Here is a 14822-nt window from a genome sequence, read left to right on the forward strand (position 1 = left end):
AGTCGTAGTTGAGTATCACAGTACTGATAATTCGTCACCACCGCGCAATTCGATTGGAATTTGGGTTCGGATTGATCAAGGTATTTTGCGCACGTGTCGCCTTGTTGAGGCTGAGGCATCACCCGTGGTAAAGCGATTGTACACACAGGCGCAGCTGGTGAATATGCGCCTGATGGCTGAAAAGCGTGGTTGGGATGCGTCGAGGACTACAGTGCATCACTTTGCCTGCCAGTGGTATGACTTGTTTTTTCTTCGCTTTTATTGATGATTGAGTGGCAGAATGGCTACGGAGAGCTTAGGGAATGGGCGGTCGTTGGTGTAGGTACCATTGAGACAGAGTGGATCAGCTTAAGGCTCGGTCACGCACAAAGAGGTGGATAAAGCACGTTTACTTGCTGTAGTATTATAGTGTTACAAAAAGATGCGCAGTCTACTCCGACTTTGGAACGGTGTGAACCTCCCAGTCAGCGCCGTCCGGGCCCTGGACTTTACCATGTGGTTTATCGTGTGTGAAAGGCCCTCCAGCGTTCGTGACACCACTCTCCAAAACCCCCTTCTTCTCGCCTGTCCGCAGGTATTCTAAGAAGGCGACCGAAGCGTCGATGTACTCCTTGAGAGCAACCTTGCTACTTAGCGTCGTACCGGTGACCATCTTCATGATCCAAGGAACGATAAGAGGCGCATCGGTACAAGACGGGTGAGCGGTACCCAACAAGGTCATGAACCACCCCTCCTTAACGTTATCGATGATATTCTTCACGGCCTCAAAGTGCCATCCTTCATCGTAGAAAGCCGTCTGCTTTTCTGTCCATTCTCCGCTCTGCATGACCAGTATCGGTACGTCGATGTCCTTGTTCAGGGGTCCAGATCCCTTGCCTGGGTCTAAGGCAATACCACCATTGATAGGCATTGCCTTTGAGCCGGCAGATTTCAGTGCTTGCATAGCCCCCGTCGCGCCGTATGAGTGACCTCCGACTGTGACTGCTGACAGGTTGAGGCGGTTCTTGAAGCCAGGCAAAGCATTCCGCGGTGAATCGGGCTTGAGGTTCACGACCGGTGCGTCACCTGCATTGAGTTGCGCAAAGAGTTTGATGGTTTCGCTGATCTCAGCTTCACGGAAGTTGAGCTGTGCGGCCTTGAGGTCGAGGTCGGTCATCGGCGGATCGGCTTCTAGGTCCTTGAGCTTCATGTGCCAGACTTTTCGCTCCGTACCATCAGGATGGTGGACGATGGTACCGGGTCCGCTACCGTCACGGTGTTCGACGGCAGCGACTACGTAGCCGTGGCTTGCAATGCTTCCCAGGTAGTGTGCATAACTCTGACTCATTCCTGCCATGCCATGCGTAAAGACAACGCAGGGCAAACTTCCAAGACCGTCGCCTCGTTTTAACTCTTTATGTTCTTGCTCTGCTGCGCTCATGATCTTTCCAAATTCGCCTGCACCACTACCATCTTCGCCCAAAATTTGCTCAGCACTGGAAAGGATTGGTGCATCAACGACACCTGGAATGACTGTGCTTGAACCAAGGAGCCAGAGGCCGAAGGTGAAGACCGAAGATAATTTCGACACTCCGGCAAGGCGAGCATAGCCTTCGCCAATAAGCGAGACAGGTTGAGGAAGCCACGGTCGTGCCCATGGTCGCTGGCTAGGCGGCGCCAGAGGCAGAGAGGATGGGTAGTATAAGGTGATGGCCAACGTATCCAGTTGGAAAGCCTTCTCCCCAGTCGCCTTCAGTATCGCATCATGGATGGTTCTCTTTTGGACCTCTGTCTCAACATCCAGTATGCCTACCTCATGGGGTCCGGTATAAGGCGGAAGCGGAGAGGTAATTGGGGTCAAGCTAAAGAACAAGAACCAGAAAAGTATGCCCGCAGATGTGATGAACAAAAGACGCCGCGGTGTGAGGCGTGAAGGCCTGGGTACAAAGCGGGCAGGCCCAGGTACAAAGCGGCCCATCCGGAAGGCCATGATGCGCGGCTTGTTTCGCAGTCTACCAAGGAACTTGAGAGGGCGTGCAAAGTCTAATGAAGGGCACAAACTGTGGCCAGAAGTGATATTTCGGGTTCCAGATATATCGAGTAGTAGGCGCAGTCCACATGGCAATTGTGGCGTATGAAGGCAGAGTGTCGCGTCTCGAAAGTGTTGGCCACTGATGACGTATGCGACATCGGAGATAAGACCGCCCAGATGCAGCACGCAACTAGTTGACACTTCCACCTTTCTGACACTCACGACACACGTCTTTGAGAAGCTGAACGACATCCCGCCGGCTACCTTACTACCCGTTCCGCTATCTTTGGATAAGACCTATCGATCCCAATCTGTCGAAAGTTGGGTCGATTGTTGATGACAAGAGCTGATGTCTGTGTAAGGTTTGCAGTGCGACATGTCTATTTCTTACACGATTGCCTCAAACCCTCACCTTATTAGGTGAAAAGGAATGATGATAAGTGTGAGTTGCGCAGAGACGGGTCTACTAGCGAGGATGAAGCTACGAGCCTGACTTGAATAACGCAAAGAAAGCACGACTGCAAGCTCGTAATGTGGCCTAGCATTCGAGCAGACATTAAAACGGAGTCCCCATCGATGTTGTAATCCTGGAAGGCTGTCATGAAGAGTGGGCGTACAGATGTGGCCGGTGCGATATGGTGTGTTGGCAGGTCATTGAGTATCAATCGTAGCGACTCCACCATCATACTGCGGCACAGCTGCGCGGCCTCAATGTTTGGATACTCATTGTTGAATCAGTTCAGCTGCTGGAAACCAACACTCATGGCTTAATTATTACAAACTATTGTATAACCATCGCACAGAAGCTGCTTCAAGCTGGACCAATATCCAAATCGACACTAAAGCCAGCTGGAAGTTAGAGAGACATACAGAAGTTGTTGGAACTGGCGCGATCGTCGTGGTTGCCCTGGGCGAAGACAACTCATCAGATGCAATGCAAGTCAAGCTGTCGATCAAAAGAGTAACCGGCGAAGTCCATACACCTCGCATAGGCTGAACGAATGCCTCAGAAAACCTCACGAACGTTCCACCGCACATGAAACAGCATCTCGAACGATATTCAGGCTAGTCATTCCGTCTCTTTGTGGACGATCTCCGCGCTTCTACCCTCGATTCGTCACAATGTCATCCTGAAGTCGCTTACACGTGCATATGCATGCGCACGCTTACTGATGCCTGCGGAGCACATAAAACACAGGTCCCATGTAAGAGCACAACCGACTTCGCTTCGAGCACGTTCAGCGGCACGGTTAATTCTAAACGACCTCTCTATTACCCGAGCCACACACTCTCTACGCCTTGGCCCATAGCAGGACCTATAACGAACGTCCCGCTCCGTGTGTATGCCCTGGTAGTTGACTTGCATGTGGCCGGGGTCTCTGAAGACCTTTACCCGGACGATCGTCTTCGGTTCGGTATCGCTATGGACTTGCGCGCATTTCGTCCCGGGGTTCGGATGGAGAACGATGTGGTTCCTGCATTTGCAATCTGTTGGTATTAGGCGCGGTTGGTTGCGCATGGAGCGGCAGTATAGGTAGAGGACCGGATCGAGTCTATGCTCCGGTGAGCAGAAGTTCGTCAGTACTCACCTTCAAAATGGATGCTTTGGTGGAGCTGCCATGTGGATAGAGTGGATCGTTCCCGGACTGCTTCCCATTTCAGTATCCTTACTATTACCACCCCAACATTAAGGACATGGTATTTGTCAGATCAGTATGTGCGCTTTGCTGCTCGCCTCCCCAGTTTCTGCGATACGCGGGTGCATAGACGAACAGAGTGCAGGGTAAAAGCCCTTGACGCCGCGGTCATCGTAACCATTTTTAACATGCTTTCCCAAACGGTCGCGTGTCCGCTGTGGACTGACTATCTGATCGATCTGATGGCTTCCAAAACCGTCAAAGGTCCTTAGAGGGCTAGACGCCGATGACCCACCAACAGCTAAGTCACCTCCGATACCAACACAAAAATCTCCACTGCATGTGTCTGTCGTTAGTCATTCGGTAGCACGACACCGGTCTCTTTGGGCGACTTCATTGCGAAAAGTCCGCCTCGAGGCATCGGCCCCGTAACCAATTGAGACGGGAAACCCACTTGTTTACATCCCCTTCAGGACGACGCGCTGCGTCTCGCCACATGCGCCTATACGCTGCAGCCGCCAACATTAATTGCGGCGTTGCGTCAATCTGCACCATTTCGTAGCCAAATGAGTTTCTGGGTAACACGGCATAGATGGAAAGCACGCGACAAAAGACTGGAGAACGGGTCCCGTTGCGCAGTTCACGTTTGACCAGTTCAAACCCATGCTCTATCAGGGGAACAGGTGTTGAACTATCCGAACTACACTGGACGTCTTCTCGCGGCTATGCGAAACCCTCGTGTTGCTCATTCAGGCTTGCGCGCGTTCATATTGATGACGTGACGTCGCGTCGCGCTCAAGTGACGGTATTGCTTCCAAGGTTTTCCCTGAGTTCCCGTCCAACCTGCATGTACTACGCCAATGGCGCGGGCGGACAAGCTCATGCAGGGCGGGCCTGCGAATCCGATGGAGAGCTGCGGCGCGGATCGTAAGGGTCGGATCTGTGGATCGTCGAAACGGTGGCGACGAAATCACAGGGAGTTGTGTATGTCAGGGTGACGCACCATGTACCTACGTGGTCCAGCGCAGCTGAGTATGGGCAAGTAACAGGCAGAAGCGTTGAATATCACAAATGTAGAAGTGTTGAAATGTTTTATTTGATTTGTACTGCAACGCTCGCAAGCATCTTTCAAAAAGAGAGCAAGATCGACTGTGACAACTGTCGAGTGTGATGATTCCAAAAACAGCTAGTAATTACTTCTCGCGCTCTTTGCGAAAGTTTCCTCTCCTCTGTAACATAGGAGATAATTTGTGCGCGGATATGGCAAGATAGGTCTATGTAATGAGACAAAGGTGCGCCGAAAAATGCATGCAAGCGAGCTGGTGAAAAGCTGACGCAAAGGAACCCGAAATGCGCAAAACTAAAAAGAGACCTTCCGACTTTTAGTCTTCCGTCAATGATGGGACTGCTAGTGATATGTAAGATGGGAGAGAACATGACTCGTCAATATGTACATCGAATGCAATTGTGTGTCGTTGATAGCGTGACATGAAGCATAGCCAGCCATGCTTCATGAGCCTCCTGGGCTTCGATTCAGGGACGCGGGGTGGATGGAGTTATTACTGTGTGCGTCGTGGGTGAGGTCGCTGATGGTCATGGCTTGATTTACATCTGCGAAGTATTTTATATGTTGCGTGGGGGTGTCGGGAAGAGAGACAACATAGGGGAGCGAGACTGCGCGGTGGTCGCTGCGCGGTTACGTAGCTTGGTTGGTTGATCCTCCTTCGGAGCAGAGACGGAAAGGAACTTGGCGGCACCTTCAGACAGGGCGTGTTTGTGCTGGCGCGCTGGTGCACGGGTGGAACGCTGCGACCCTTGGCGCGCAAGGTCGAGCGACGACTTGAGCTCCTCTTCGACAGTAGAGTGATTGGCACGCTGTGAGCCACGTCGAGCCAAATCAAGCGAGGCTCTGAGCTCGGTCTCAATGGAGCTGCGAGATTGCTCCTCATCTTGAGGCGCTTCGTCGTCTGAAGCGAAGAATGTTCGCCCTTCCAGGGTACGCCCTGGTGGCGTAATGTCATCGTCCTCCTTGTCTTCGTTAAGGAACGCAATCTGCTCTGAAAGCTGATCAGCTGCAAGACTGAAGCCAAGCGACTTGCGGCTACGACGGGACGGAATCAGCTCTGGGACACTGCCGGCAGAGCTTGCTGAGCGCCTCACAGGGGAGCTCCAAAGACCGCAGCTCTGAGAAGAGGACATGAGGCTGCTGTCATAAGAGCTTCGCCTACTTAGTCGGACGTGACTGCTACGCGCCGAGCTCGTCGTGCTTCGACCGGCGTCGAGCATTGGAAAATGCCGGTCGGACGCGGCGTACTCGTCAAGCAAGTCCTCATATGTGACTTCTCGTGTATCCTTGTATTCCTGCGGGACAAGAAGGGACGGGCTTAGCATGAAGCCAGTGTCGCCGCTGAAACGGTTGGCATGGAAGAATCCTGAGGGTGTCGGTGGCAGGCCAGTGCTGAGGGTGGATGTGGATATCGCAGAAGTCGGAACCAGTTCTGGCACACTCGATGTGCTGGGAACCAGCAAAGATGAGCGGAAATTGTCAGACGCGAAACGCTCTCGATCAGCGGAAGTGATTCTGGAGTTGCGACGATTGGCTTGCTCAGCAGAGGGAGTGTCGCAACAGCGAACACCGTCATCAGATACTCGATCCCACTCGAAGTCACAGTCAGCTTCTAGAGCGTTGTCGTAGATATAGTCGACATCTTCTTCCCATGACTCCTCTATTGCGCGCCATGTGTTTGACTGGCGACGCTGATAAGGTTTTCGAATGGACATCCTCCTCGGCATGCCGAATGAGCCCAGCGTGTCAGACATTTGCGATGAGGGTCGTGAAGCTGAAGGCTCTGCCCTTGGTGAAGCAGGAGACTGACCTCTACCCTGTGATCTAGAGGTAACGGGAGACCGCGGATTTTGAAAGGAAAACGATCCAAAGTAAGGCGATCTTGGCGAAGTCGGGGACTTCATTGGGGGCTGTGGTGCAGGTCTTGGGCTGACGAATCTTTCTGGTTCCTCGACAACATCTGCGAGACTGGGACTAAAGGATGGCGGTGTGGTTGCGTGAATGGCTGAATCATCAGGCGTCGTGACTGCATGGCCAAAGTACGAATCTTCTGATATCTCAGGTAGTATGTCCGGGGTGGACACAGCAGAAAGAGCAAATGAGTCCCAGATACCCGACTCTCGCTTCGACCGCGACAACCTACGCGGACCAGAAGCAGGCTCTTCGTACGCGAACTCAGGTGTACCGAAGGCGGGTCCCAAGGGAAGATGAGGCGACTGTATCGACGATGTGTGCGTATGTTTCCGAGGGCTAGGTTGGGAGAAGCTCTCTATAGATCGGGCTAGGCGAAGGGGTCGTCGCGATATTGGGAAGTGGGGGACAGTTTCGGAATCGTGACGAGGTTCTGGGCTGCGAGGGGGAGATGTGAAGCCTAGAGCAGACGTGGATCTCTCTTCTCCATTTGCCAGGTTTTCAGAAGAGAAGTTCCTGAAATGGACGTCATCGGATGGTGTGACGGGCAACTGCTGTTCGAGAGCAGATATTTGATGTCGGTCGGTGTGAGAAAGGTGCTGAAAGTCGAATGGGCTCGAGATACGGCTAATCAGACTCGCACCTATTGTCACGATAAGCAGAGGGCCTTGGATCAGGGAAGAGAATCACTTACTAGCATCCTCGCTTCTTTTGCCCTTCCGTAAGATTGATGATCGTCTTTCGCTGACGTCCCCTTCGAACTCATCGACGTTTATCATGGGCGTCTCGCTCAGCCTCTTGCCCTTCTTCCCGCGAAACAACGACCTCCTAGATCCGGTAGACTCTTTATGACTCTTGTTGCTGGTGTGTCGATGTCCAGGTGGTGAGCCATGCCAAGAAGCTTCATGATCAGCCATCTCGGAATGGCTGAGAGACAACAGCGAAGGGGTCATAGATGTCGCAGTATTGCTTCTAGACCGTAGATTGAACACGGAACTTCGTCTGGCCGGATGGGCTCTGTGTTGCTCGGGCGAATGCATGCCAGGATGAGTTGAATGCGTGGAGTACTGCTCTGACCAAAAGTCTGAACTTGCGGTAGGAATGGTAGGCCCAATGGCCTGAGAGTCGACGGATGACTGTCGAGACCGGGAGGCATCGGTTTTATGGAACGAAAACATGGCTTGGGAGCCTGAACGAACCCCAGAAAAATAAAGCCTAACGCAAGCAACGCGAACCGAGCAATGCTAGTATGGCGTGTGCAGGTCCCCACAAGTGGCCGGCAGATGTAGTTATGGCAACAACCATTGAAGTTGATGAGATGATCTGGGGAAACCTGTCGCGCGCACGCGAGCTCGGATGTTGTGAGTTCAGATGCCCGGGTTATACGCCTGCTGGAGGCGTTAGTGATGTATGCGAACGACTTGCCATTGGTACACAAGACCTGAGTTGGAGGGATCGAGGTTGGACGAGGCGAGATGATTGAACTTGGGCCAAGGCTAGGATCCAGGCGTGCCAAATGAGGGTAGAGGTATAGTTGAGATGCAATAGCAACCAAAGTAATATATGCGTACCTGGTCAAGTAGACAACTTATTTGCAGGGGAGGAGAGAACGTAAGAGCCTGAACACGGACCACTGCAGGGCAACGGCTGATGAAGGGGTTCTGCCCTCCGTGTGGGAATAACACGAGGATGCGGTCAGGGAGTTAGGGTCGAGTAAAGGTTGGCGAACTGCACAGACCGAAGTGAGACAAGCGGTGGTTGCGAATGAGAGGGAGTGGTGGACGGTCCAGGTAGCCGAGCAAAGATTCGAGTAAGGATTGTAGTTGCTGGAGAGCGATCATTGGCATATGCCGCAGTATTGCATGCCGTGACACGGGAACAAGAAGCTTTGTGGCCGGCAAAGTAACAGCAAATGTAGGGATGATCTCACTATGTAGGAACATGGCCGGCTTGGACGAGCAGCGGAGAGTATGTGGAGAAGATGGAAGGTGCTCAGTGTGCTCCACCAGGTTAGTGACATCCAGGACGAGCCAGGACAGGGCTCGCTGCGCGCCAGCAGGAGAGAAAGACATGGGTATCTGCCGCTGAGCGACGGCGCCTGAGCATCTGTTAGTGGCTGGGGGATAACGGAAACAGGGGTGCAGGAGACGGGGGATGCCCGACTTCACAAGGCTCGTGAGCCACTGACGATGAGCGCGCAAGTGAACGCGGCCCGACAGGTCGGCCTGCGCAATATAACGTTGCAGGGGCAGATATAGCGGGCGCTGATTGGACGTTGCAGCGAAATAAACGGTTAAATCTGCTGCATATCTGCTCTGACCACGTCCAGGCCCGCTATGCTACGAGGCCGTGAGGTCCAATTTGCTTGGAATGTCGGCCGTATGTTGTTGTGCATCCGAGAGGATTTGGCAACGCGTCGAAAGACGTGTCGTGGCTGGGAAGGTAAGCTCTCGCTGCTGTGCTCGCAGACAACGAAGCTTTCGTAGCACAGCACGCGTAAAATTGTGCTGACAATACGAGCGGGTATCCTCAGTCGGGGAGGGTATGATTTTGGCAGCTACGTACAGCATTTGTGCTGTTAGTGCCGAATATGCCGGTTCGCGATTTCAGGCGGGCACGGCGCAAATGCGTGCAGGGTTAGGCCTGGTGCTGGGGGCACATGGGTATGCATAAGGCCTAAGCATCAACATGTCTGCCACTTTGGACTGGATCTGTGGCTAAGCTCGTCGACAAGAAGCGCAACTCTAAGTATTGACGCATGTCGTCGTCGTGTACTGGCGCGGAACAATCAAACTGTCAGAAAGGGATCGCGATAAGCGTCCGAGCAGAAGACGAGAGGCTAGAGCATCGTCCCATCTGCAGATCTTCGCTCGTGAGACGGCGGAACCTGAAACAACCGAAGAGAGCCCCTACCATGGCCGACGATGTGTCCAAGGACTCGATACCCCGCCTCACTCAGACGTCTCAATCTACACAGGGCTCGTGGGCGGATCGATCTGAAATCGCGAACAGCCCTCGTCGAGGTCAAAGTCCATGTGGTGATGTCTCGGGCCCGGTAAGTTCCAAACATGTTTCAGAGCCCCACGACAGCGATGGCCGGGTGCTGGCTATCGTGAGTTGTGAGACCCCTCTGATGTGCCTTCCTGGCTGTCCCCAAGAGACTCAGCATGCACAGAGCGCCACCTTGGCGCAGTCGCACCGCCAGCGTAGCATAGCCTTGAGCTTGCGACGGTTCTGGGTACGGCGGTGTTGTAACACGGTCCTTCTGCTCGTATCATGCTGTGATGCAGTCGCGTACAACAGCAGTAAGGGCTGTAGGCCCTCGCATCAGCCGCTGTACCACGGCTCCATCCAAGATTTCCACAAACATGTGTGACGAGCGCCTATCTCTACGCTTTCTTCTTCTTGGGAAATGCGCCTGTAATGAGATCCAATACTTGAGGCGTGAGCCGTGTGGGGGTGGTGGGCCGTCAGCTACTACACCAGCTGCATGGACGCAATGTGAGCACACCGACTGATGTCAAAATGTCCGATGATGGTGTTACCGTCGTTGAGGTTCTTGTGCAGATGCATGAGGGTAGCCGGTCGTCGGCCTGTGATTTCCCCGAGGCGGGAGGTGAAAGCGTGCTCACGTGTGTTGTTGTGCCAAGGCTGCCTACCTAAGTAGGCCCATGGACTGGAAAGAACGCCCGCAGGTGCTCGGGAACATCCTCCACCATCACCACAGCTGTGCACACGACTGTGCACGCCAACTCCCACCGACGCCGGAGCTGAACACGTCTCTAGTCTCGATAGTTCCAGTGGTTCCTGGCCGCTGCGTGGTTCCCCTTGTTCCTGCAGTGGTCGCTGGCGGCTGGCCACAGATCGGCGAGAACTACTCGGTACCTCCACCTTGCTGCTGCTCCCACGCACCGGCGGCCCACGTCTTACGCACCACACCTCTGCGCTCCAACGAGCTGCTCCTATCAGTCCCCTCCCCGTTGTGTAGATGACGTTGGCTGCATAACAACTGCGCTACTCCTCACGAGAACCCCTCTAGCGGGCTCCTATGTGCTAGGCTCGGCGCCCGAACCTCCGGACACAATCTTCACCGGTGTATCCACACGCCCAGGTGGCTATCCATGCGCCGTAGTCCGCTTTCATGGAGACCGTTTGCACACAGGAATTACCTCATCGAGTCCAATTATAGGTGTTCGTCTTCGCTCCACTTTCTATTCGTTTCGAGGCATTGGGCAGTGAATTCGAGCTTCTCCAGGAACATGCTGGCACTGCCAAAGATCAATGACGGTACAACTCGTACCTCTACTGCGACGTGTTCAGGTTTGCATCTTCCGGAGGTCTGTCCATGCTAGAACCTTGTTTCCTGTACCTGCAGGTCGCAATTCCTGCCGTCTAACCCTTTTCGTCCCACCGGCAGACTTTAGCTGAGCCCCACCTAGTTGTCTTCCCCAATTCAACTTTAACTAGGGCAATTTGCAAGCTGAAGAACATCTGCTACAAAGCCGAATGCGGGTTCAACAAAGCCGATGCACACAGCAACTCGGAAGCCCTCCGGATCCGCCCTCGCTAGGCTTTATACTTTGGTTTCACCATTAAGGCGTACGGGATGCAACGGCTATTGACAGCGGTAGCCACGGTCTCGCTGTACTGAAATTCCAACAGCTGTAGGAGATCGACCCGGAACCTTAGGCTTTCCCTGACGGTATCGCGTTTCATATTTGCCTGTAACGTCTGGAGCCGGTTCTTGAAAGACCTTGAAAGATGATTCAGCAACTCTTGTTTCATGTTCAATGTTTTAGACCATCTGTACCAATGTTTCTTTTACAACTGCTGATGTGGTCTGTAGTGGATAACTCCGAACTGAGAACCATCCCACCAATGGAGTGAATGTGGCGTCTTCGCTTGCCCACCTTGGCAACTGGCGGACATACTATACCTCCATCCCGGTGGTTCGAGGCGGGCAAACGCAGCCACAGTCGTACCCGTCTCAACAATAGACGCTCTCGCCTTTTCATGCAACGGGGCACTGGCGGATCTATCGAACTTTATCTCACATTTTGTGGAGATAGCAGCGGATGCAAAAGTACGAGCACCTGTCCCATCAGCCTGATAGGTCAACCGGCGAGTACTCCAAAACGCGGTCAAGCTCCGGTCGGGACGTAAGATTCGCTTAACTCTAAGAAAGTCCTTGCAGGTAGAACTACCTAGGTACCTGGTTGTCGGTTGAAGAGCAACTCCCACATCTGGTAAGCGACCACTGTTTAGGTACAGCAGTCTATCGATAATCCTCACTTTAGCCTCTCTATGGTGTGAGCGTGGAACGAATCTGAGGTCCAGACGACCGTCAGCTTCGAATCTTGAATGGAGGCGTCAAGCTCATCATGCAAGAATACTCCCAACGGCCTATCTAAGTTCCGGCCCGCAGTCCTGAACCTTACGCAACATCAAAATTTTCTTTGATACATGGATTCGGAATGCTGTCACGGCACGTCTTACATATCGTCTCGTCATACACGTACTCTGAAGTCAACAACTTATGGGCGGATCATTTCGAGTACTCATGCAGCTCATCATTTTGTTTCTCCATGGGCGACTTGCAAAAAAAGAGGGGTAATATGCATGGACGGGAACTCCACCACTGTTCAACAAAGCTCCAGCCTGGGTTCAGGAGACCAGGAACCTTTTTTACCCTCTCATTGACGCCTAGATTTTGGGCTTTTGAGCAAGTTCGGATGCAAACAGTCTCTGAGAGCCATAGTATGCCATTGGGGGCGTGAACAGCTGGACAAGAGCGGGGCCACCTTGAAAACGAACACTCTTGTGTTCATACGCCGCATTTGATCGCACGTGTGCTTTGCAGCACTAATGGGTCATGTGGTGGTGAGAACCGACAGAGAATGCGCCAGCCAACACCGAGTGTGTACCATTGGCGCCTCATTGGCTATCTTCCAATTGCTATTATTCTGTCTCGCTCTTCAACATAGTACCGATAGAGAGAGAGCAATGACATCTTCTCTGTGCCAGGCTCATCTCTTAGGGGTGCGCTGGTGGCTCACGGGCCGTGAAACATGGATTAGAATCCTTCGGCTGGCGATCGAAGGGCCACCAACACCACTATGAGCCGCCCCGTGGCGTGAACTGCAAATTTCATCACTGGTCAAAGCGTTAGACGCACAGCGGTCCCGTGATGCACATTCCTCTTCGGCTGGTCCCTCGAAGGGGCAGGTGAGGAAGGGGCCAAAAGGGTCATCTTTCATAACCCTGGAAACCATGTGGGTATAGACGCCATGCGTGTCGCGCACACCGAACAACATAATACTGTAGTCGAACTGGGCTGAAGTGCCGACCGCCTTTTGCTTGTTTAGTTCATTCCGTCGAATAGGCCATACATCGGGATGCTGAAGTCAAAATCCGATCACACTTGACATCGTCGTCCAACAGAATTGAATACGAAGCCCTTAACGTGTGCATCTTCGAATAGTTCCTATGACGGATCAGCGCTCCTTCTAGTTCGCAAGGATCGAGACTAGTTTACTAATGTTCTTGTAATGCCTACAACTGCCGTTGGTCAATGCAGTAGAGAAAAGCAAATATATACAACAAGCCACCATACGAGCCTAATCTCGTTTGCGAACAAGGCAAGCATCGCAACATGCACGATGGTAATCTCAAGCTGCAGGTACGATCGAAATGCTGGCACACCGTGTCCAGGCCAGTCTGTGTCGGCGGAAAGAATAAGCAAAATGGCCCGGATGGTTTTGCTTTACATGTCGAAATCAGGTGACTTGCATGCCAACGCATGTATCTTTACATGAGAGAATGATAGAACTGTGGACTTGGTAGAAGAAGCATCATAGAAGACGGTTCCAGAACACCGATTCTACCCTGCGCTCCGCCCATACTAGGAGGTTTTTCATCAACTTTATTTTGCCGCCACTGTATTACTGAGACAGATAGTCTAGACGACACAACGAAGTACACCTCGCGTCGAGAACGCAGTCTGCTTGTTCATCAACTTGTTGCACGAACCAGGGCCATGCGGTAAGCTTGTAGCGCTGAAACGGTGAGTCGGCGTGAGTGGTGGTCAAGCCAAGAAGTGAACAGCCATACCCTACAATTCGGCCGAAGACCACACCACCCCTAACCTCCGCACACGCTCTGAAGAGCACCCATCATGCCATGTTACAACTCCGTGTATGCCTGCCGCGCCGATCACGGCACATCCCAAGCACCACGTCGCAACCATACTTCCGCAAACGGGCTGACCCTCCCAATCAAGCAACAGATCTACGACTTAAACATTACCCCAATCGAACACACGGCTAGATGAAGCCGTTCCCCAAGGCCGAAAAAGTGACAGAAGTGACAGCACGCATGTACAAAAACGTGCGCGCCGTTGCGCGAGTCCGCGTGCACCGAAGAGAAGCCGTGGTATTACACCGACTGGATGATCGCTTTCGCTCCGTTTTCTCGACGTTGACACGAACCCTCGCCTCCCCCTACCTGCCCTACCCCTCCCCTGTCGTGAACATATCTCCCGTGTCCCGAGTGTGTGGTGAGTTTGAGATCAGAGCGCTGAGGGCTTACGAGTTCGATATGGTTTTGAGATGCAAGTTCTAGATGTATGACGAGGCGCCGAGTGGTGAGTCTGGCCGTCTGAGACACTGGCGGGGATGCGGCAGGTTCCAGTTGGGTATACTTACGTCTTCGGTGTGCGTACCTCGTATGTCGTTGTTGCTTACCAACGCAGGGAACCTGAGGGGCTGCCGGGAAGTGGAGGACGAGCTGACGACCGTCTTCTTGTTGGGACGAACAGGCCGGGGAGACGATGGCTCGCTTGCTGCTGGCGCTCGTGATCGCCTTGCTGTGGGCAAGCGAGTGAGGCCGTGGTTTCTTCGCACTGATGGCCCTTCGAACCCAGAGTGGTGATCTTCGGATACTAAGACCGAATGTGAGCGCAGGGTGGAAAGTAAGGCTGACGTGCTCGTTGGGGAAACTTCGGGCTATAGGTGATATGTCATGAGTGTATCAATGCGCACTATATACCACATTCTTTGATAAGGGTAAGTCGTGAGCTCCGTCTCGAAGACAACTCCCCTGCTGCGATGAAAAAGGGGAGAGGACTAGTCGTACACATCGATCGCCGATTGAGGAGTGACATCAAAACAACGCGGTTACTACCGAGACCACTAGATTG

The 14822-nt window shown here is 53.0% G+C and overlaps 2 protein-coding genes across 2 annotated transcripts; both read right to left on the reverse strand.

Moving 5' to 3' along the window:
- Nucleotides 1-430: 430 nt before the first annotated feature.
- J4E84_003354 (uncharacterized protein) lies at nt 431-1969 on the reverse strand (the record flags this gene model as incomplete). Its single annotated transcript, XM_049385967.1, has 1 exon — nt 431-1969. One exon carries the CDS (start codon nt 1967-1969, stop codon nt 431-433), a length of 1539 nt encoding a protein of 512 aa, XP_049245816.1.
- Nucleotides 1970-5271: 3302 nt separating this feature from the next.
- On the reverse strand, nt 5272-7542 carry J4E84_003355 (uncharacterized protein; the record flags this gene model as incomplete). The annotated part of the gene is made up of 2 exons (XM_049385968.1): nt 5272-7268; nt 7320-7542. 2 exons carry the CDS (start codon nt 7540-7542, stop codon nt 5272-5274), a joined length of 2220 nt encoding a protein of 739 aa, XP_049245817.1.
- Nucleotides 7543-14822: the final 7280 nt, after the last annotated feature.

The sequence above is a fragment of the Alternaria hordeiaustralica genome (genome assembly GCF_023758085.1).
Source record: "Alternaria hordeiaustralica strain BMP 2776 chromosome Unknown scaffold_5, whole genome shotgun sequence".
NCBI classification, from domain to species: domain Eukaryota; kingdom Fungi; phylum Ascomycota; class Dothideomycetes; order Pleosporales; family Pleosporaceae; genus Alternaria; species Alternaria hordeiaustralica.